This window comes from Episyrphus balteatus, chromosome 2 (assembly GCF_945859705.1).
Source record: "Episyrphus balteatus chromosome 2, idEpiBalt1.1, whole genome shotgun sequence".
NCBI classification, from domain to species: Eukaryota; Metazoa; Arthropoda; class Insecta; order Diptera; family Syrphidae; genus Episyrphus; species Episyrphus balteatus.
Window position 1 is genome coordinate 112,104,961 of NC_079135.1, and position 24,078 is coordinate 112,129,038.

Sequence of the window (24,078 nt, forward strand, 5' to 3'; positions counted from 1 at the left end):
TGATGGCTCTGATTCAATGTGTAGATATATATAAAAATTGCTTCAAGCTAAAATGAATGATGAACGAAGCGCGGAATGAAGTAGAAAGAAGAAAAATAATAAAAAACGAAAGTCAATAGTATACAAAAAAATGGAGGGGGAGAGAGAGAAAAAGAGAAATACGAGAAACAAAACAAAACAGGAAAAAATATAAAAAGTGAAAATAAAATGAAAATGAGTGCAAAATCCTACAAGTATGCTTGTATATTTATATACATATATAAAACAAAAATGGAGAAATATATGTAGACATTTATATATGTTGGTATGTTAAAATGCACTGCACTTAAATGTGTCCAGCATATGGGATTAAAAAAATTGAACAAAAAAAAAAAATGAAAAACGAATAAGAAAAACGGAATCTTTTATATTTATTTGAACCTCATTTCAATAAGGTTTTTTGAGTTTTATTTTTATGAGTCGGTTAAGTTTACTTGCAATACATGCATAAAGTACATATGCATATGAGCTGTGCACTATAGTGCATGTATGTGTGTATTAAGACAATAATGGAGGTTCGTTTTAATTGTTTGGATATTTTATTATTTACTCCCTTTTTTACTCTTCATTAATCTTTGGGATTTTTATTTTTTGTTTAATTAGACTTTAACTTAAAAATCTTTTGTCTAAATATTGTGATTGGAATTTGAATTATAAATCGAGTTTTGTAAACTTTTTGAATACATTATTTAAACGAATACAATTGTAAAACATGAAATAAGTTGGTGTTCCTTTAATAAGCAAAGCCTTCTTAAATCTTTTGTAAGTGTTGGATGGCTTATAAGTTAGTTCTGTGAAGATTAATTTAAAAAATATTAAAAGCTTTGAATCGGAAAAGAATTTCGAAAATAAGGCTTATAGAACTAATGGCATGTTTTTAGGTTTGGAATGTGAATAAGTTTGCAAAGTATAAACATTTCTTACCATTGTAGTAGGTATATTTATTTTATTTTTGAAATTTGGACAAGGTGATTGCCTTTAAAGTGGTTATTCCTTTGGTTTATTGATTTTAGAAATGTTTTTTTGTAAGAATGAACTTAAAAAACCACATAAAGAGGATGTTCGAGAAATGTACCTTTTTTTATTTTTCGTAGTCTTCTTCAGTTTTTGAGAAAATCTTAAGATGTCAGTTTTATTCCAATTTCTTTGAATATTACCTGTGCAAAGTTTCAGTAATATCTTTAGAGGAGTCATTTACAGAAAAATGTAATACCTCGAATTTTTTGGTACACGTTCTAAGCAAGATAAAAAAAAAACAATATACAAAAAAAACTACTCTCCGCCAAAATCATCTGTAACATATTTGAAAACACTCACTTTGGGCTGGGGAAATTATGGACGTACAGACGCACGTACGTACAATCGCACAGAGCGGCAGAAGGCCTGAGATAAACCATTTTTTTAATTTCTCTATCATTTTAATGCTAAATTAAAAAAAAAAATTATATCGTTTTTGGATATTTTTCTAAAATTTAAACGATTTTTATTAATAAAATGCTAAAATAAACTCAAAAGAATTTGATTTTGCTCATGTAGTAGTGACTAGACATATTTGTTTTACTTAGAATGGAGAAACTGTTGGATAAATAAATCTTTAATTTAGCAGGTTAATTTTGGGTATATGAAGCTTACAATATTAAGCCTTATTTTTATTTCATTGTCCATATTTCTGGAATAACGTGAAATTTCAAAAACAAAAAAAAAACGAAAAAGTTTTGATAACTTTTCTAAATTGATCTGAAATAAAAAAAACAAAATTTTCTAAAAAAAAAGTTGGCTGTAGTGTTTGTAGAAAACTATATGAGGATTCGAATGTACCTATTTCGAATTTTCTGTTAAGTGGTCCGTTGTTGAATATCGATAGTTAATATCCAAAGTATAAGTTTTGGTTTGGTGACTGATATTGCAGTCTACAAAAAATCATACAAGAGTGAAACAAAAAGAAGCTTGAAGTTTTACAAATTAATAGCCTTTCTTAAAATAATAGTCATTTTATCAGAAAAAATGAAACAATGTTCTTATAAAACGATTGCACCATTTGAAATAAAAACTAATCGTAAAACAAGAAGAATGTAGCTTTTACTTTACATGCCTTTTGTTTTATCATTATATGACCATTTTTTTCATTGAGCCTATCGAAAATCACTAAAAAATAATCACAAATTGTTTTGATCCTTTAATTGTTTGAGATATTGTATTTTAAAAACTTAATTCAACTGAACTGAACATCCGTAAATTTGTTTAAAATAAAAAATATTTTTTTTTATTGGAAGTAGTTACATACGTGATGCAGAAGCGTTTTTATAGAACCTTAAAATCTATAGTCTACAGTTCTTAAAATCAAAATATCTTCTTACCATTTGTTCCTGTACAAAATATTATCGTCCTTTTCATGGTTTAAGAGAAAAATTTTATTTGTGCATGTCGAAATATTGGGGTATTTTGGTATAATAAGTTTTTAATTATGAATTAATCTATCGGTTATAATATGTCGTCGGCACAAAGATAAAAACACTGATCTGCAAAATTGTAGTTTTGAGAAAAACGGCTTTCCAAGTTTAGGCTGCTTGAATAGAGGGACCGATAGCAAGTTAAATGACGCATTAAAGTGAAAAAGTAAAAAAAATGCAGATTCGCGGTTTTGGCTTCGTGCCGACCATATGAATATGAGTTTCAAAAATCTAAAAGCGCTCCCCAGCTTGAGCAACATTCCATTTTGAAATCGTCTTATGCCTTTTAATGTTGAGCGCTAAGCCTAGTTTTAGTATGTGAGCTAAAATTAATTTCGATTTGCTTTTAGATTGTCAGTATTTGGAGAAGATTTTTTTAAAATTTTTTTTAAATTAATATTCAAGAGTGTTTAACCCTCTGTAGGCACACCTCGTTTTTGTGACGTGATGGGCACACGGGTGCGAATTTGGTTTATACTTTTTCATGTCGCTGGAACTTTTTTCATTCTCAATATTTTATAGAGAATCACATATGAAATTGATGTAGAATTTTCCGAGGAATTCGAATATTGTATTGTCAATTCGAAAAAAATATATTTTCACCCTTCTAAAGAGACTTTTTTGTGACCACTTTTTTTGAAAAATCGTAATTATTTTATTTATGTTCTGCTAAATTCGCACCCGTGTGCCGACAGAGGGTTTAAGATATCAAAGTTTTGTTTGAGTTCAAAATTGAATAAAATTGTATGTTACGTTAAAAAACCATTTACCTAATTATTCAGAGTCTCGCAATATATTATCATAAATTTTTATTTTATTTATTTTAAATTTTATTACCTTAAGGTGTCTATTAAATAAAATATTTAATATATTTTCATGAATATTTCATTATATTGAAAAAAAAAAAGATTACACACTAGAAAAAAAACACTTATATTAAGCATGCTTCACAGTTGAAGTCCTTTAATCACTTTCATCCATGCAAAATGAAGATTTAAAAAATTTAAATTTAAACAAAAAAAAAATTATGTGCAATAATCCTGACAATCACACACGATTATTTAACGAAATAAAAAAAAAAATTACACTGTAATATATTTAAATATTATCTTCATTTATAAATTTATAAGGCATATAGGAAGAAGTCACAAAAAATTTGAAGAAAAAAATACATAAATTCTAAGGACATTTAAAGCGATTTTCTCTTATAGAAAAGAAAACGGAAAACAAAATAAAATTTTTTTGGATAGAAAATTAAAAATTGTATAAAAAAACATTCCATAACTTACCGAATCGTGTGACGTGCGGTAATCAAGATCACCGCTACCGCCACCACCGCCGCCGACAGATGACATCTTCTCATCGTTGCGGTCCCAATCGATTTCCTTTTTCAGAGACTGTAACAAAAAATGCTGCTGTAAGATAACTTTATCCATTCAAAGGAAAAACCAAAGATATCTCATTTTTTGATGCTTACCAGTGGAACCGATTGCACTGGCCCAAGGCCCGAGGGTCCAGCGACAGGTTCTCCACTGCCACCACCGCCGCCACTGGTATTGCTGCCAGCTAATGTTGGACTTGCCAATCTGCTGGACGATGAAGTGGCCGTGTGCGTTAGAGAAGATGGTGGTAGATTGCCGCTACTACTAGGACGATCAATACCAACGCTGCTGCCGCCACCGCCGCCACCGCTGCCGGATGATGGCCGATTCGTGAGGTCTGATGGTATTGCTGCAGAAGAAGAGGATAATGCAGTGGCAACACTGGCTGCAGTAGCTGACGGCGCCGTTGACGTACTGGACGAGTTGACAGGAGGAACAACCACCGATTGTGAGGTTGACGATTGTTGACTACTATTTGACGCTGCTGCTGCTGCCGCAGCTGCGGCAACAGCCGCAGCCGCAGTACTCGCACTCAGACTCATATTGATGCCAATCGAGTACTTGTTATCATTTGAAGAATTGTCATCGTTAGCGGAACTTGGTCTGTCACGATCGTGGTCTTCTCGGGGCGAGGTAGCCAAGTGGTGTTGTTGCTGCTGTTGTTGTTGTTGTTGCTGCTGCAGATGATGGTGGTGCAGTAAATGATGGTGTGGAGGATCATCGTTATTGTTGTTACTATTACTACTAATATTACTGTTATTATTGTTGCTAATATTGCTTGATGTTCGCGCTGCACCGCCTCCGATTGAGATGGCTGACATATCACTACCAACACCACCACCGCCAACACCACTATTGCTAGGACAACGTCCCTGATAGAGGTCTAACGGTACAGGAGAGGATTGTTGCAGTCGCTTTGGAGGCGACACACTGGAGCGGTCGGCAGCAGTGCATTCACGTTTCAACGCTAGCGATGAATTATGATGCAACGATGTTGTTGAGTTGGCAGCTGAATGCGCTGAAGCTGAACCATCCAAAGGGCTATCGCAGGTTGATGGTTTTGGTTGTGAGTGTGGCCGCAAGCGGTCCGGTTCACGTTCAGGTTCTCGCAGGGCCGTATTTTGATTTGTCATCTCTGCCAGGCCCTTAACCTAAAAATTCAAAAAAAAAAAAAAAAGAAAAAGTGTTAGAAAAAATAAGAAAGGTACCTACTTAGCGTAGTAGCCTAGAATCTACTCGATGACTTTCTTGGACATTTACTAGACTGTCGAAGAAGAAACAACTACAAATTGAACGAGCTGTTCAACACGCCAGCAAGTTCAATAGGCCGCCCCTATTAATACTGAAAACGTTGATAAGATACTATGTAGCTTGCTTGCTATGTAAGGCCCCTGTACAATTGGCACACAGCTTTTAATATTTTTACTGTGATATAAATACTGTAAAAAAGATGGAAAAAAACCGTAAGTGACTTTCAAAGTCTGGATTCAAGAATATAAAATGCCGTTTCGCAAAAAGTCAAAAAAGACAAACTAAACATTTGTCTCGAACAAGATGTCGCAGAAATCGTTGAATACACTTAAACCTGAAATTACATACCTTTCATTTGATAACAAAAACTTCAAACTTTGTAGGCCTCAGCTAAGATTTGGAATCAGCCTCATATAATTTTTTCTTATATGCTTTTGTAGGAAAAAATTCCAACTTTTGAATAAGAGCTGTATTTCGAGAATTTTTGAACATATAAAGCTACGGTTACGCTGGCGTTATAGCAAATTTTGTCTTTTTTAACTAGTTTCTACTAACTTTTTCCATACCTAATATGCAATTTTTTGAAAACATAAGCAAAACTTAAAAAAGTTCAACCAATAAGTGGTTTTTGTGCCCATGCACTTAGCGCAGGTTTTTCGAAGCTGACACCATTTTTTATTACTACTGGTATTTATCTTAACAACATTCCTTAAAAACAGTTCGGTGCATTTTTTACGATCCCAGAAATTTTTACAAACTTGTGTCAATACAAAAATTAGCATTTGAAATAAAAAAAAATATTTATTGCATAGGTACCTATAAAAATAAATTGCACGACTGGGGTCGCACGTACTTGCTCTTATGCTTAAAGTAACTCTTAAAATTAATAAAACACCGTTTTAAATGATCTTATACAAAAAACGAAGTATGCCATTTTATTTCTTGTATAAAAAGGTATTTAAAAAAAAAAAAATTTCGAAAATCGTTGGAATCGTTTTTTTTTTTAATAATTTTTTATATGTATATAAAAATTTTCTAACATTTTTCAAAAAAAAAGTTGGTATGCCATTTTGAACAAATAATTAATTTACACAAAAAAACGAAATTTCAAAATTTTTCGTGAACCCATTTTCAAAAAATTGATTTTTCGAAAAAAAATTTTGAAATATTTTTTAAAAATCCAAAAATGTGTTTTCTTTCATTTTAATATTATTTCTACTTAAACGCTTTTGTATAAAAAATTTCCTTGAAATCGGGTCAGTCTTGTACGAGATATTTAGAAACCAAAAAAAAACCTCTCTATGGCAGGTACCGTTTATAACGGTACAAAAAATATTTTTTTTTTATTTCAAAAGTTGGCTTTTATGTGTTTTTTATTTTAATCAATATCGTTAGAGCCGTTTTTGAAAAAAATTAACTTTTGTATTTCCGTTATATGGCAGGTACCGTTAGTTTTGGTCATAAAAATAAAATTTCAATTTTACCTCTAGGGAAGAAAATCACTTCACTCGTTTAGGCTCCAGCTCCAGATAGAGACAGACACACTGACAGACAGACAGACAGAATTGCCGGACCCACTTTTTTGGCATTCTCCATCATCGTAATGTCACGTAAAATTGTTATCTCGAGTTCGATTTGTTTTACGAATCCTAAACTTGCCCTATAGTACCTATATCGCAAGTAAAAATATTTAAAGCATATATTTTGCATTGATTTTTTTATTTGCAATGCAAAAAGTTTTGTATTTGTAATACAAAATTTTTTAATGCAATTTTTTTTCATTTGTAAAAACATTTTCTATTTAATGCAAAATATTTTTACTTGCAATAAATATTTTTTTAGAATAAATTTTTATTTAATTTCATTTTTTTTTCATTTGCAATGAATATTTTTTTTTAACTTGTAATGGAAAACAAATGCATTAAAAATAAAATGATTTTTTACAACCCTGATCTTAGGTGACATCTCATTTGACTTAATTATTTTTGGATGATGAGATTACACACGAAATTTTTTAGCAAGAAGAGTCTCCGCTAAAGTGAATAAAAAATCATACTTAAAAAAAAATTAATTTTTTGTTTTTCATTTGTTTAGGGTTGCCATATTTGATTAAATTATTATATTAATTTTTGTCATTGTTCAGGCTTTTGATTGGCATTTTAAACATTTCCTTGTGTGACTGAACAACAAAATTAATCAATTTTTCCTTAAAAATAGGGTTGCCACATCAAGTAGTAGCAACTCTACATTTTCTCATTGTAAGTATGAAATAATCTTTCATTTAACACCAATTACCTCTAACCTCATAAAATACCTAGCTCAAAAGACAACGCTTGCGACCAAAGCAAATTTTTTTTGGAAATTGTCTTTTAGTGTTTTAAATTAAAATTTAAATCGAAATGAGGCAATGAAAAGTTGCTTTGAAAGAGAAAGTTAGTGATTTGAAGATAAATTAGACTTCAGATTTAATACCTTCTCCAGCAAATGTCAATACCGTTTTTTTAATTACACCGAAAAAAAAAACCAATATCAATTTAACATTTTTTAAATATCAAATTAACATTTCTTAAATATCAGCCAAAAATGCTCTATAAAATGTGTTTAATGATATTTAAAATGTTAAAACAACATTTTTATTATCAGGATGATATTTAAATGTCACATTTTGGAATTTTTTTTTGATATTTTATTATCATTTTTTCATATCAATTTCTCATTCCAAATTATTGAAAAATATTAAATACAAAATTCTTAATGTGTACTAATTTAAAGGCGCGTTGTGTTTTTTCGAAGTAAAATGTATGATTTACTGATAAAATTTGATCGGCACTAAGATTTTACTTCACATAGTTTGGGAGAAAATAACAAAACAATTATATCACCTATAATAGAAAAAATAATATGATCATTATTTTGTAAAGAATATTCCCTTTCAGTAATGTTTTGAAAAAAGAAAGAAAATTCTTTTAATAATAAAAATAATAAAAAAGAAAAAGAAAGAAATAGGTTTCATTATAATAAACTAAAACGTAAAATCTAGTCAACATTGATATTTTAATTGTCAAAGTGAAATTTTCACTGTCCACTTAAACGTAAAAAAATGTCAAAATGATATTTTAATTGTCAAAGTGAAATTTTCACCATCCCATCTGAAATTAAAAAATGTGAAAATGATATGATAAAATATCAAAATTGATATTTTAATTGTTGGACGACTTTTGTCACTGAAAAATGTTAATTTGATAGCTGTTATTATCAATTTTTTTTTTCGGTGTAGTAGACTTTGTAAATCAAGTGCTATACCATCAGAGCCGAAATATTAAGAAACATTTCCAAAATATGTCAAAAGCCATTAAATCACCATAATTATTTAATTTAATTAATTTTAAAATTGATAAAATGTTTTCACACGTCTTTTTCTGAAATAAGTTATTCCGAAAAATGATATTAATTGAATGTTCTTGAAATGTTTCCAGATGTCAAATAATAATTTTTTCATATACCTATTTTTTCCATTTTACCTTGCACTTTTCCTATCTATCAACACCTTCTTAGAACACATCTAATAAAATATATGCATGTACACAAATACCAATGCATCCAACAACCATTAATCAAATTATTATCCAAATGTCAAACACTCGACGTCAACATGTGCATCAACATCTTTCTTTTCTATATAAAATATCGGTGTGGTGGCAAACAGCGCAGGTGGTGCGTAAAATTGCAACAAACTTTTTATTATTATTTTTTTTTTTTTTTTCAAATTAAATCTTCTCTCTAGAGTCTATGCGATTTTTATTCCTATCCTCTTTTTCTTGCACTTATCATTCATCACAAAATTGTTTTTTTTTTTTCTTTAACTTTAAAAAAATTCTTTCCTCATTTCTAACACCAACACATAATTTACTCTATACGTGCAATACCTGTCACTAGGCCATCTGACACCTGTCACTTAAAAAGAATATATATTGACACCTGTCACCATCGATCTTGTGTTTGTGCTTTCAAAGCGAGTTGTTGTAGTTGGTTTGTGTGTGTGTGTGAGTAGTAAAAAAAAACTTACCTTCAACGATTCAGCAGTCTTCAGCAATGCAGATAGCTGACAATATTGCACGTTCACCTCGCCCTTATACATGAATTCAACTAAAGTTTGCAATTCGGTGAAACGGACGTCCTTCAATATCACAATTGGATGTCGTTCGGGGTGGTCCAGAAATAGGCTCTGGAAATATGATGAACAGGCCGAGAGGACCACCTGAAATTATATACACAAAAAAAAAAAAGAAATTAGATAAAGTTATATCAATCTTTAAAAAATCCTTAAAAATTAATAATTTCTTCTCCAGACAAAAAATACCACTTGTCAATGATATATGACCTGACATTAGCGCACTTAACGGGTGCTAAGGTGCGGATCGCACGCCAGCCATTTACTCTCTTCCCAGCGATCCCATTTTTAATTCCGAATGAAAACTCCTTCCGGGCGTCTTTTGAAACGAATGCTGCTAACACAAAAAAAAATACAACGCCATCTATCGTATATGTGCGAATGTTTTCTTTTCAAATTAAAGTTTCAAACCGCCCGAAGGATATTTTCAGCTTCGCAAAAGCAGATGGAGGCGGATACCGCGCTTCGCAACATTTCGCAGTTCCACAACACGACTAACAGAGTCGATTTCCTGGTTAGATTTCCCTCGCTCTGTGTGTATCCTGTGTAAACGACTTTTTTATTTATAAAATTTTCTTTCAAGCGATGGGTGTGTGTCTTGGGGGAGGGTAAATGTTTGTTGTATCACGTTTGTAAAATTAGTTCCATTTCAATATAATAATAACAACAACAAGAATGTTGCGAAGACAATTTTCTATAGCCACCACAATGATAATTGTGAAAAATGTTAAAAGCCTCTGAGTGAGCATTGGTCATTAAAATGGAAACGAAACTATGAAAACTTGGGTATACACAAACATGATCTCCATCATGAAAAGGAAGGAGAGGTTGAAAGATCGTTTTGGACTTGACCGTCGTCACGTCGTCGTTTGGTTCATATATAGCCTCAAAGTGCACATGCAAATTGTTTTAAAATTAAAATTGCGCTTGTTAACGAGGACATTAATTGTAATTACAAGACTCTTGTGGAATTTTTCAACTTTGTCTTCGTTAGAAAAAAAATAGAAAAAAAAGTTAAAAAGTTAAAAAATGTGTTCAACTTCATGATTGTTTGTTTTGGGGGTTTGTCTATTACCAAACCAAATGATCTTATAGTGCGAAGTAAACTATGGAATGTGCGTTTGCGTTTGAGTATAATTGATTGCTTAAGGCTGGAAATATTTGAAAAATTTTAAATTTATTGATTAACTTTATACTTGTAGGTTGTAAGAGCTGTGAAATTGTTGATTCTTTGGGTAAGTGTTTCGAAATTGATCTTGAAATAGTTTTGTTGTTGTTTAATTCAAAAAGGGATAGGGAAGACCGAATAAGACTAAAAACGGTTGTGGTACACTTCAATCTTTTATATTAAACTTTTTTTTAAAGCAATTTAATGATATAAATGCTGGTAAAAAATGAGTAACGCAGGGGTAAGGCCGAACCTTATTAAATCAAAATTCGACTTAAAAGAAAAGAAGCAATGGTTATTTTTAAAGCAATGTGCTTAGGTTGCATATTCTTTTTTGATATTTTGATTAAGTTAGGTGACTTGGAGTTAACATGTAACGCATGTTTTTTCTATAATAACATTCCACAAAAAGCTGAATTCAATTAATTTATATGATTTTTTTGTAATCTAATAACTTAAACATAGATCTAAGATAATTGGGTTACCAATTTACTGTTTATAGTAACAGAGTGAATCAGTAACGCAGTTTTATCGAAAATGTGAAAACAAAAAATTAGAAATGTTTCCACCGTCAAAGCTGTAAACATAAAAACTTTTTATAAGAATAGCAATCATACAAATTTCGTCTATAAATATCTCACAAATTTGGTAACTCATTGGTCACGCAATATAAAGTCGCAATTCTTTCAGTAAATTTGTATCTACTAATTTGTTTAACTTATTCCACTTGACAAAATGCTATAATTTATTTAAATAATTACAACAAGTCGAACTAAATGAGGTATATCAAATCAAACTACAATCCCTTTAAGTGTTTTTCACATAGTAATGCAAAGAAGGGTTACTTAGGCGTAAGACCTGCAGCTTCAGCGCAAAAGTATCAAATGGTGTCAAATAAACCCATGTGTGCACCGAGTTTTAAGAAAAACAAAACTAGTAACAAACAAGCGTTACAAATCTCATATTTATTGATTTCAAGACCCCGTACGACATTATCTACAGTGACGAGCTGTATAGGTCAATGACTTATAGGTTTGACAACCTTGCCAGGTTTCTTCGCCTGTTTGGAATAACGATATAGAATACTTCCTGCTATGTCAGAGTCGGTTAAGAACTTACAAATGCATTTGACGTCAAAATAGATGTTAGAGAAGATAACGCACTTTCATGTGACTTTTTATCCATCAGCACCAGAAAGTTTGTGTTCGACCTAAAGATAATGCCTATTTTATTTGCATAAGATAGTAATTTAGTTTTGTTTAAGTGTCAATATATTCAATTTTATACAACATCACATAGTTTATAACCAGTGGGATATTGAGACGCTTCCAACAATACCTCATTTTTTAAATTATGATAAGTAGCTTAGGAATTATGAAGCCACAAATGAATATACCCTACTAACAATTTTGCTCCTATAATGCTTTACAGAAGCAACAATTGCATCTGTAAAGCTTTATAGAACCAAAATTGTTTGTCGGGTATTATATATATTATATGTTCCATATTATATGGAACAAAATTAACTAATGTTTACCCAGTTACCCGAAATAAAAAGAAGATTTGAGCTTTTTACTATTTTTTTAGTATATGTATGTTCATCTATTCTATTATAACTTCTAAAATACTCATAATAATTTGACAATTGAGATATCGTTGGAAGCGTCTTATTCATACGAGTGTTATAAGCTTAAGTCATGATGCATGTACCTTTAAACTAGGGTTCACAGAACTTTGTCATACTTTCAAAGTTCAAACTAAAACTAAATAGTAAGAAATAATAGATATTTATTTAAGTGTAAATCGTGTGCGGACGTAAAAAAAAATATATGCACTTACGTACCTATAACATTAGGGTCCACTATAATCCAACAAACCCTCTCTCTGATGAGAAAATCACTTAACAATCAAATTCCAAAGTGACACAACACAAATAATAGAAATAAAAAAAAAAAAACACAGAGAATTGATTCTCCATTACCGGGCTAATATTTTATTTCCCGATATACCGTTACAATACTGTCTATATCTATTCCCTAAACCAAAGAAGAACATTTCAATATCAAAAAATTCCAATCTCTCTGCTGACTCTCTCTCTAAACGAACTGACCATCAATCAGTCTATCCTAAAAATCCAATTCGTCCATTAATTTCTATAAAAAATAATCCTGTCCATGGAGCACGAAATGAAATTAAACGTCATCATCATCATCATGGAACATGACCCAAATCATGCTAAAAAAAAGTAAGTACACCAACATAGATTGTCCAAAGAAATAGTTTGGAGAATAAGGTTACCGATATGACAATGGGAATTCATCTTGAAAGACACAAGGGAAGAGGCGCCCTCTGTTGTATGAAATGGAACGGTTCATCAATTTAGAAATTGCAAAACGTGAAATTCAAACCTTTCTCTTGGTTAGTTTCTTTTAGTGGGGGTTGTCTCACAACCAAATGTCCGATATAAAGAAGATATTCCCCCTCCCCTTTTTCCCCTCTCTATACCCGACTTCAATGTTGAACTAATTTCCATAAATTTCCCTCCGGAAAATTATTACATTTTCTGTCTTTTCAATTCGATTTGTCCGCCAAAATACTCCAACAGTACAATATCTACCTTCCGGCTTGAATCCAAACTCCCCCCCCCCTCCCCCCTCCCTCCCCTGTTTCATACCTGTGCCTGGTGTACACCACTCAGCCGAATCCAATGTGATGATCTCTGGGAACTTTGTGTGTGACAACAACATCATCATCCTCTAAGTCTTCCTATTTTTTTCTATCAAAGAGCCTATACATAGTCTATCCCTCTCCCCCCTCCCAACAGATCGTGGTACCTGTTGGTATTATCTTCCTTCATTTTGCGAGGATAAATCTTTTTACTATTGAAAGAACGCGCGTACTCTATGGTTAATCCACAGTATACAAAACACAACAACGAAATTCCAGCTTTTGGACGCGACAACAAGATGCGCGCATTGAGGTGCTTCGTCGCGTCGGTCTTTGATTCCTATTTTTCCTTCTTGACAATTTGAAAAGCCATCAGAGAGAGAGAGAGAGAAAGATACACTTACCGCAGAAAAATTCCGATTTCCGACGACGACAACGACTGACGAAGAATATATAGAAAAGTCACAAATCCCAGGGGGGAAAGTGGCCAGTACTCTCACAGTGGAGCAGCGTAGCGAAAATTTATGGCCAATCGTGACAAGTCCAATGTGCGCCTTCCTATGTAATTTTCCCTTCGCTTGTAATGATGAAGATCTTGGCCGTCGTCGTCGTCATCGTTTGCGTCTTGCGTCTTTGTCGTCGTTGTTGTTGTAAGTTGTTATCCTGAGATGCGCGCCTGACTCATTGAAGCATGGGAATTTTCGGGATCTATTGCGCGCTAAGAAATGACCGTGACGCAAAAAAAAAACTAAAAACAAAATACGAATCGAGTGGGTTTATGTATGGCTAGTTTGTTATTGTGGTGCGTTGTGTATGTATCGTAAAAGTCACCGTCGTCGTCGTTGATGTTGTTATTATTGAACTGCGTTTTAAAAAAGTCTCCTTTAACTGTTTTTTTTTTTTTTTTTTTTTTTTTTTTGTAGGTATTTGGCGACGACAACAACGCAACTGTTGTGCCATTTTGAATCCTTTATTCTAAGTCCTATGGCATTTGAAGATTTATTTCGTCTATTATTTTGGAAAAGAATAATATGGAAACTGGGACTGTGTGTTTTTTTTTTCAAATATACTTGCTTTAGACCGAAATTGAAGAAATTGTGAGATATTTGTTTTTAGCTTTTATAGAAAAAATGCCAGTAGCAATCAGTCACACTCAAATTTTTCTTCAAATTCTTGTGCTATATGGGAATCTTAAACTTGACTAAAAAAGGAGTTCTCTGTTTTATCAGGTTAGATAGAAAATTTGTGAACATATATATTATCTTGTCACATCCTGAACGTCAGCTGGCCGTTACGGGTGTGACATAATTTTTATAAAATATTATTTACACTTTTGCGTTCGCCGCCGCCGTGTTGAACTCAGAAATATAGACCTCCCGGTTTTCCATTGTTTCATGTCTAAGGTTTACGGAATTCATTTGGCGTTTCATCTGCTTGGTTCCTGGAGTTTTTAGGACTTCTTCGACTGTTTTTGCTTCTTATTCAATTAAGCTTTGTTATTCCTGCTTTCATGCATCAAGCATCTTTGCATCAGGTGCCCACAATTTATTCTCATATGTATTGTAAATTTTCTATTACATTGATTATTTTAATTAATCAATACTGTTTTTGAACCCTGCATTATTTGTATTGAAAAAAAAAACACAAAATCCGTAAGTTTTCCTAGAAGACAGAAGACATCGTTACGGGTGTGACCATTTTACACATAGTTTTATGATTTTTAAAAATTGTTTTTCAAGTTAAAAGAATCTATTTGAAAACTGAGGGTTATTTATAATAATTTGTTTAAATTCATATGCGTTACGGGCGTTACCAAGGAAAAAACTTTATTTTCAAATAGAAAAGCGAAATTGCATAAATTCAAAAATGTTGCATATGTTATTAGAGTAATTTTTTTCCAAAGATATATCTGAATGCGTTACGGGCGTTACCCACAAGCAAGCAATTTTTCAAATATAGGAAGTCAAATTTCCATAAAAGTTACAAAATGATATACAAGTGTTGCAATAGTAATTTTTTTCTAAATAAACAAGTAAATACGTTACGCGCGTGATGCAAGAAAATTGCATGTGTGACTATGGTATTTCTTTTCCAAACGCATATTTGAATGCGTTATGGGCGTTACCTTTTTAAATCGAATAAAATCAAAAGATTTTTATAATATTTTAAAACAGATTTGTTTGCCATTTTTGTCACATTTTAGTAAATGACATAATATTTGGACTTTGATCTACAGAATTGTGAAATAATCAAGCCAAGCCTTAATCCACAATCACCATCTCACTTCGTCACCATCCCATATCAGCGATTCAAATAAAAACAAACAAAAAAACATGTCACACCAGAAAGTAGTTGATGCCCATCAATTTCTGTGTACAATCTCTCCAAAGAGCATACAATCTCTCCACCCACCCCACAACATTAAAAAAAAATTGTGTCCTCAATATAAAAAAAAAAAAAAATATCCATGCAATTCACCATCATCATCATAACCATCCCACCCAATGCCACACAAGAACATCACCGATTTACTCTATGAATCTTCTTCCTAGAAGCCGTTTATATTTCTTATCTTTGTCTAAATAAAAAAAAAAAAACATAGAATTCTCAAAGTAACTCCCCTGCACTCCTTCAAAAAGATACAAATGTATCCATCTATCGTCTTCGTCGGTCGTTCGGGCTGTTGAAATAAAAGACCACCACCAATATTATATCTGCAGTCTATGCATTCTGCACAACACACACAGCACATAATACAGTGCGCGGCATATCCTTATCTTTTGTGTAAACTTCTGAACCCGCGCGGCAGCCGGGGGATATAAACAAAAAAAAAAAAAGTCGAAAAAAAACTTAAAGAAACTCATGCCTCTTGCCCCAAATTCCGCGCTTTTGAGTAAAGTGAATGTTATGTGCAGTGCAATACAGTACAATGCAGTGCAGTGCATCTTGGAAAATTTTTATATAGGTATGTAAAAAAAAAAAAAAAAACTCTATTCTCCTTGTAAAGCGAGTGCGCGTGCTGCACTCAGACCGATTGACCACACGCAAATTTTTTCTTACGTTGGCGTTGAAAGTGATGCCGTGTGGTAGTTTTGTTGGTATATTTTTTTTTTTCTTTTTCAGAGCACTCTTATGGCATCAACAATATACACATAAGCGCCGCCGGAATTTTCTTTGCACTCCTTTCGATTTTTTTTTTGTTCAGTTTTTGAAAGAAGTTCATTTACAGGGTGTTCTGAAAAAAAAAAATGCGGTTAGAGAAAATTCTTTATCTTTCTGAATTAACTTTCCAAACTTCCCAAAAAAAAAACTAACTTTTATATCTTCGAGATCAACTAAACCTAAATTGGAAAATTTTGTGTATAAAATATGAAACACCCTGTTTCTAAGAATCAAGTATTTGGTTAAGGAGCCAAACCTTCTTGGTCAGAAAACCTAAAAAACCGTTTATTCGGAATAAAAGTTGCATCTTTATAGCATAACCTATTCGGTTTTATTTGTATAGTTTCAATGGAGGTTAGCAAGAAGTGTAAGGAAATTTTACATGAATAATTTTTATCGCTTTCAAGCTAAATTATATCTTTCTGTTGTAGTCGTTAGATCTTTTATCTTCTGTCTTGTCTATCATTAAAATTTGGATGGTTTGTCATATTTTCGCAGAAGACGTTTTCGACATTTTTCATCTTCGCGAGAAGAAGTTGAAATAAATCAAACTCAATCTAATCGTACCAACAAAAAATAATACGCAAGTAGTTTAACAGAGATAATATTTATAGAAATTCCCTGCATTTAACTGCCTCGCATCAAAATGAAATCGATGAAATGTTCGCGGTTTTAAATGAGGATGCAACTCTTCAAAGTTTCAAGACGAACCGGGTGCAAGCTGAAATTGTATCAGATATATAAATCTACATGATGCGGAATTCAAAACTGGAATCTTCTTTTTCTTGCATTTAATTTATTTTTATTTGCTTCTTCTTTGCATTTGATTTGTATATAAATTTTTATCGAAACGATTATGCTGTGCAAATAAATATTACTCCAATTAATCTTATGTGTTTTCATTATGATATCAATTGGAAATATACAGATGAGATATAATTGAGCAATTACTATGCTGAAATTTAGATTAAATGTGAATGTTTATGTGTGGAAAAAAATGGAACTGGTGAAGATGATACGATTTTACTCAACATAGATGAATAACATTTAACTGTTCTTGAATAATGACTAATGCTTTTTGATTCCGGTTGCATTACAATAAAAGACGAAGTTAATTACGCTTTTTTTTTTATAAAAGCATGAGATTTGCATAATGTTTTTTTTGCATTTTTAAATAAAAATAAACCATAACGAAATGATACATAATTTTGAGGTATTTTTTAATGGCTAATTTGAAGACTACAAACAAGATCATTCGGCTATTATGTGAAAAGTTACTTGCCTTATTTTGGTACTCTTTCAACTATATTCTTTTACTTAGGGCCAATTTTTCAATAGTCAGTTAAACAGTCAGTTAGTACTTATTCCTAAGGATAGAGAAAAAATCAATTTTTCAACAAGCAGATATAGCTTATTCCTAAGAATAAATCTATCTGCTTCTTTCAGAGACGAATAAAATTATTCTAAAGAATAATCTCAATAAAAATATTGTGTCAGTTGTCAAAGCTGTTTTGAAAGAATTTTGAAAAAAATACAGTGGAAAACAAGAAAACAAAAACAATCATGAATAAAAATGACGTTTAATTTTAAATATTTTTGAATTTGACAATTTTTTTTTTGTTATTCTGTAGAATAAATTATTCTTGATTGAAAAATTCAATGTTTTTATCTGATTGTTTATGAGCCTAATAACTTTATTCGTCGAACAGTTAACTGACTATTTATTAGAAGATTGAAAAATTGGCTCTTAGAAAAACAGTCAGTATAATTGGCAATTATTCTTGAAGGTATCATTTGTCCTGAAAATTATTTAGGTATATTATATTTTAAACGTCAATCTACTTTCTATAATGCAATTTATCTTATTTAAGGAAAATAAGGTCGTAGAGGTGAGTTTTACTGGAAATATTGAGGTTTCCCTCCTTTGTATAAAATATTCGAAGAATGATATTCTTTGATTTATTAAGCTTTGATTTTAAGGCTTAATTTATATTAACAGTATCCTTAAACCGAAATCGAAACTTGTCAAGAAATCGAGCTCATCCTAAACCACTGAAGTGAATTTCATTAAACATGGTTTTAAGAGTTTTGAGCTTTTCCTAGAGAGGAAATTAGTTTTCTTTTTGTTTTGACTTAAATGAATGGGTTTTGCCATATAACTAAAATAAAAAAAAAATACTCTTCTCAAAAATGGATCTTACAATTTTCTTATAATTTTTATGTGAAAATTTGTAGCAATAACCTTCGTACTTTTAAAATAAAAAAAAATGTGTTTTAAACCGGTATGAACTATGTATACCTGTCATAGAACGTTTTTTTTTTTTTCATTTCTGACATACTCGTAAGCGATTCAATCGATTTAAATGAAAAAAATTTACACAATAGCATTTAAGTAACCTTAAAATTAAAAAAAAAATACAAATAAGATTTGTTTTTTGAAACAGGTCGATGATTTTTTTTTGAATGGCATACTAAGTTTTTTTTTTTAATTTTTTAATTAAAATAATGGATCTAACAGTTTTTTTATATTGATTTTTGTACCGACTTCCAAAAAGGAGGTACTCAATTCGTCTGTATTTTTTTTTTCATTTTTTTTTTTTACATTTGTTACCTCATAACTTTGCCCTGAGTGAACCAATTTTGATGATTCTTTTTGTATAGGAAAGCTGGTGCCTGCAGTGTGGTCCCATTTCAATTTCAGTTTTGGCTATGAGAAAAACCATTAAACCCAATTTTGATACTTGGAAGTCGGTTTTGTTTTTTTGATAAAAATGATTATTTGCTAAGAATTCTTTGTTACCTACATAAATAAATGAATGCCATTCTTCGTTTTAAGATAGAGACAACTTTAATAGATTGGGTTAGAAAAAAATAGGAATTTCTTAGGTTTAAAAAAATACTTGTTGGTTGGAAGGCGACATTTAATGTCTTACGTCCGACTTTTTTAAGTAAAAAGTGAAGATGAAAAATACACCAATTGTAATTTAATGTCTTTGATTTCTGTTCTTCCTTTTGATTATCATAGACAGATATCCTTGTGTTCCTGAAATAGCAAAATTATTGCCCATGGTAGAAAATGTTGGACGGCGGGTTTCCGTTGATTGCAAAATACTTAAACTTAGACTGTTATCGTAAATTTTTATTCTAGGTAGTCTAAGATCCTGTCATACATAACGGCCTGGGCTCGTCATCCCGCGATACAATTTTCTTGTCAACAGCATATGATCGAGAAAATCAGAACGTGATAGAGTTGCCACCCAATAATAGCCATTTTCAATTAAAAAAAAAACTAATTTTTCGTGTTTTTTTTTTTTATTTTAAAGGCCTTAATGTCATTATTAAACCAAAGAATAAGTTCTTCTTCTTCATTAAATAAATCTTACTGTTTGTCGTTTCCTTTTTTATAATTCTTAAAACTTTAAGTCACTTTTTACAAGAGGCCCTTCATGACCAGGGTATAAGAAAAGAAGGTAATATCATTACAGTCGCCATTTTACAAAATGGAATCACAAGTTTTTGACGTTTTATTTGTCAAAGTCAAAAGCAACAACAAATTTTTTTAACAACAACAATTTCAATAGGGCAGCTGCCAAAAACTTAAAAAGCCATCTTTTTTTCTTTCATCTGACAGTTCTCTATATTCAGATTTTCTTTGCGTTATACTACCTTCTTTTCTTATACCATGCTTCTTGCCAATAGAATTTCTCTAGAGAACACCTACACGCTTAAGCATTTTGTAACATTTAATGTCCATCAAAATGCAGAAGAAAACTCATTTCAAACTCATGGCAACTCTGTGAAGTGTTTTTGTGAATTTTTTTAAGGCAACCCTATGTCAAAGTTTCTTTAAATATTACCAACATTATTGCTTGTAAATTATATTCCAACACAAAAGGATACAAAAAACTTTGTGTTAACACATTGTATCTCTAGCTTTTGCTGGGCTATGGAGAGGCAACCCTAGCACATTTGTTTATTTTGACAATTTATTGCCATATTGGGGTGGAATTCGATTAGAGAAGGTCGATGAGGGACTAGAACTTGTCCTAGCATAGGACATCACCTTGTGGAGTACCAAGAGTTTCGATGAGTTTGATTTATGATTCGAAAGTCTTTCCTAGAAAAATAGTTCGTCGGAAAAGATAGAGGAATGAGTCAGCTCTTCAAAGTTTTCTTAAACTAGGTCACTTTTGGAACTAATATCCATTAAAAAATATATACTAATCAATCAAATTTAACCCAAATCCTTTCAAAATTTAACCTAGAAACCTTATTTTTTAAATTAAAAACGCTTTAATATATTTAATGGCTGCGGTTAGATTCACTTTCAAATATCAAAATTGTATGTAATCTATCTCAATTCACCTAAATTCGCTATAGGTACAAAAATTAAACCAATAATTACCCATATTGTTATTAATCTTTAAAAAATTTATCGATTAACTGTGAATTTTTCAACTCTCATATCCACATTATTTGTCTTGCCTGGTTTATGTTACGCAAAAATAATTCACCTCGAATTGGAACACCTCTATCCTCGTATAAAAATAGAAAACCTATAATTTCAGAAAAATGACCAATTCCACTCAATTTATAAGAAACTCCCACAAACCATTAACAACAAATGAAACCAGATTCCATTTTTTTTTTCTACCATCTACACAAAAACGACAAAAGATATACTTTCTTTTCCTCGATTTTGTTGTAAAAGAATAAAGAAAATAAAAGATAAAAAAAAATTAACGATTGCCAATGTGGTTACAAATGGATTTGTTTTGCAAACATTATCCGACTTATATAGCTTGGAAATCGAAGTTGGAGTCTATAACAGTCACAGTCTCAGAATCAGAGAGAGAGACCGGATTGCAGGGGACCGCACAGACAAAATGCCAGTTCCATTGCGTTAAGCGCCTCATTGCGTGCGCCACTAAAATATTTATCGCATATGATCTTGGAATATAATTTGAAATTTTATCGCCGATTAAATGGTGAATTTGAAAACATTAAAATCATCGCCCCGTTTCGCGTTGCAATCCTAGTCGTCGTTTTGTGTTGTTGGCCCATCGACGACATAACGACGGACTTAACGTATATGCCGCACAGAGACGCCACCTCCAGTAGGTGAAGAATTCCAATCTGTTAACTCTCTTTTCCCCGGAAAGATATTTTTAGTTATTTTTTTAATCAGAAAAAATCCAGTTTTTTTTCATTTCGCACGCGTCGTTGTCGCACGCCTGCGTAGCATTGCGCATTTATATGCAGCAGAAAAAACACGCTTTATTTTTTATAACCGATGATGCGTTGAAAGTTTATTTCGCATCTTAAATACTAGAAATGGGATTTTTATCTTTATGGATAAATTTGTAATTGGGTATTTTATGAGGGCAGCCGTTTAGTGCGGGCATTTTGTATCTGTGTGGAAATTGATATTTTATGGTAAAGTATCTGTGTCTCTCAATCGACTGGAACGATATTTGTTGATGTTGATGATGCTGGTTGAATTGCATGCAGCGCATTGGACTGGAGCTGGAGCTGGAGCTGAGCTGCGCTGGTGGTGTCACAGATGGTTGCAAACGATTGGCGAATGGACACTTTATTGTCACTTTAACATGCGCGCGATGCAAAATGTATCTTTTTTTTTGCATTTTTTTTATTTTTTTTTTTTTTTTGCTAAAATATACAAAGTCGAATGGATGTTAAATATTAATGCGCTGCGAATCTATGATCATGAATAAGTAATCATCACGATTTTGATAGCTTAAGTTAGAGCTCTGGGGAATTGCGACGAGACGAGGCTGGAGAACTCTCTGCGGTGATGTGATGATGGCGATGATGATGATGGTATATGGTCGAAGGTAATTTCCACTTGTCTTGTCTGCCAGTCGTTAGCAATTATTATGTCAGCTAACTTTGTTTGCCAGTTTAAGATTGCGCTTATAGAGTTTGTGGATGATGAAGTAAGCGGGATATAGGGGTTCTTGGCATCAGAGTGTGATTGGTTATAGGAAACAAAAAGTCGTGCTAGGTGGTTATTATAGGAGAAGACAAAAAAAAAAAAAAACTAGTTATTGGTGATTTAATGGAAATTAAATTCCTGCCATGCAAAAGGGCGATGCAATTCGATTGATATTTGCTTGCTTGCGCATATTTAATTATACGATCTATCTTAATCTACCGATTCGAATTTGAATAATCGGTTTTATAAGTTATAGGGAAATAATTATAAGTAGAATGTGGGCATAGGCAGTTGTTATTGTCACATGTGTGGGCAAAATGTATGGGAATTTGTATTGTGTCACTTTTAAGTAGGTAATAGAAAAATATTTTCCAGGGCAAGTTTTTCAATCATCAATTAGACTATCTAAAAAAAAATGTTGTGGTTAAACTAAGGTTTATCTAAGGTTTAACTGAGAACTGACGAATTAGCAATTAGAGATTTATAATTTAGTTTGGTGTCTAATTCTGTGATCAGAATTTCACCTCTGAGAAGCATTATAGACGCTAAATACCACATAACTCGAATTATGGTCAACTTTGGTTAAAAGGCTAAAATTTCGATTCAATCATTTTTTTCGCAGATAAAAAAAAGCATGCAATGTTAATATAGAAAATCATTATAGGTACTTTATTAAATTTCTAGAAAAAGTATTTATTTCTTTTTAAACATATCACCCAATGTCATATTTTTTATACGTCTAATTTGTATCTTCAATAAAAAAAATGCGCTTGCATTAGCAAACCCCATTAAAATTAGTAAAATAAACCAAAAAAAAACCAGACATCTTACCAGACTAATGTGAATTTGAAGAAATAAAAAAAACCCAAGGCCAACTTCTAAAGCCAAAATAATGATACAATCCCACATACCTACTTTTTTTTGTCTTCTTTTGTTAACAATCACAACTTATAAAGTTGATGGAATTTAAACTTTAGATAAATACTCAGGGTTTTTGGGGTTGAAGAATTGCTGTGCAGCTGTGATTAAAGGTTACTAATATTCGCAGAAATAGGAAATTAAATTGTAAAAAAAAAAAAAAAAAATACCATTATTATACCTGCCCAAGGACAATTCACATTTAATCATAAAAAAATCAAAATCACCACTAGTTATTGCAATTACCTGCATGAAAGTGAATTGGATTCGAAATTATATATAAAACGAATTTTACGAGGAATTAAAACGTTTTTTTTTTCTTCAAATAACAAGTTTTTTTTTGGACTGTTGGTGTTGGTGGTAGTAATGTAGTTGCAATCTATCAATGTCGGCTCAAAATAATGTTTAAAAATAAAACTTGCAAAAAAATTAACAAAAAGAAAAAAAAAAAAGCAAAAGCCTTGAAAGTTAAGGTTAACTTTTTGTACAGATTTAAAATTTGTATAAATGTATTGTGCGTCGTTTAGAAAAAAAAAATAAAAAAAAAATGAACAGTCAAATTTTGACTTCTGGTGTTATTTTGTCTCTTAATCTTTTATGTAGACATATATGATGTGAAGCAAAACCGGTATAATTTTTGATATTAGCATGTTCTTAATGCAAAGACCAGACAGTTTTTTTTTCTTCTTAGTTGACAGTCGTAAAAAAATGTCTGATATTTTGTTTCATTTGTGTTTTTTTTTTTTTTTTTAAATACATTTTTTCGACCGATAACTAAGAGATAATGCGCGACTGGGTTACAAGTACTTGCTCTTATGGAAAAGATTGCATAGAATATTAAAACTTTTTACTTAAAAAATCCAATTTTAAAATTTAATTTTTTAAATAATTTAGTAAAAACATCAAAAGTTAGG

General features: G+C 31.5%; 1 protein-coding gene across 8 annotated transcripts in view; it reads right to left on the reverse strand.

Annotated features, from left to right (window-relative positions):
- LOC129911087 (longitudinals lacking protein, isoforms N/O/W/X/Y) overlaps nucleotides 1-24,078 on the reverse strand; it is a 329,276-nt gene that overhangs the window by 65,398 nt on the left and 239,800 nt on the right. For 6 of the 8 annotated variants that reach the window (XM_055988753.1, XM_055988752.1, XM_055988754.1 and 3 more), the window contains 3 exons: nucleotides 9,189-9,380; nucleotides 3,967-5,022; nucleotides 3,779-3,904 (listed from right to left, as the gene is read on the reverse strand). In XM_055988753.1, coding sequence (XP_055844728.1) covers nucleotides 3,779-3,904; nucleotides 3,967-5,022; nucleotides 9,189-9,380 — 1,374 coding nt within the window. The remainder of the gene's footprint in view (nucleotides 1-3,778; nucleotides 3,905-3,966; nucleotides 5,023-9,188; nucleotides 9,381-24,078) is intronic. The other 2 variants (XM_055988758.1, XM_055988757.1) reach the window with 2 other exon arrangements.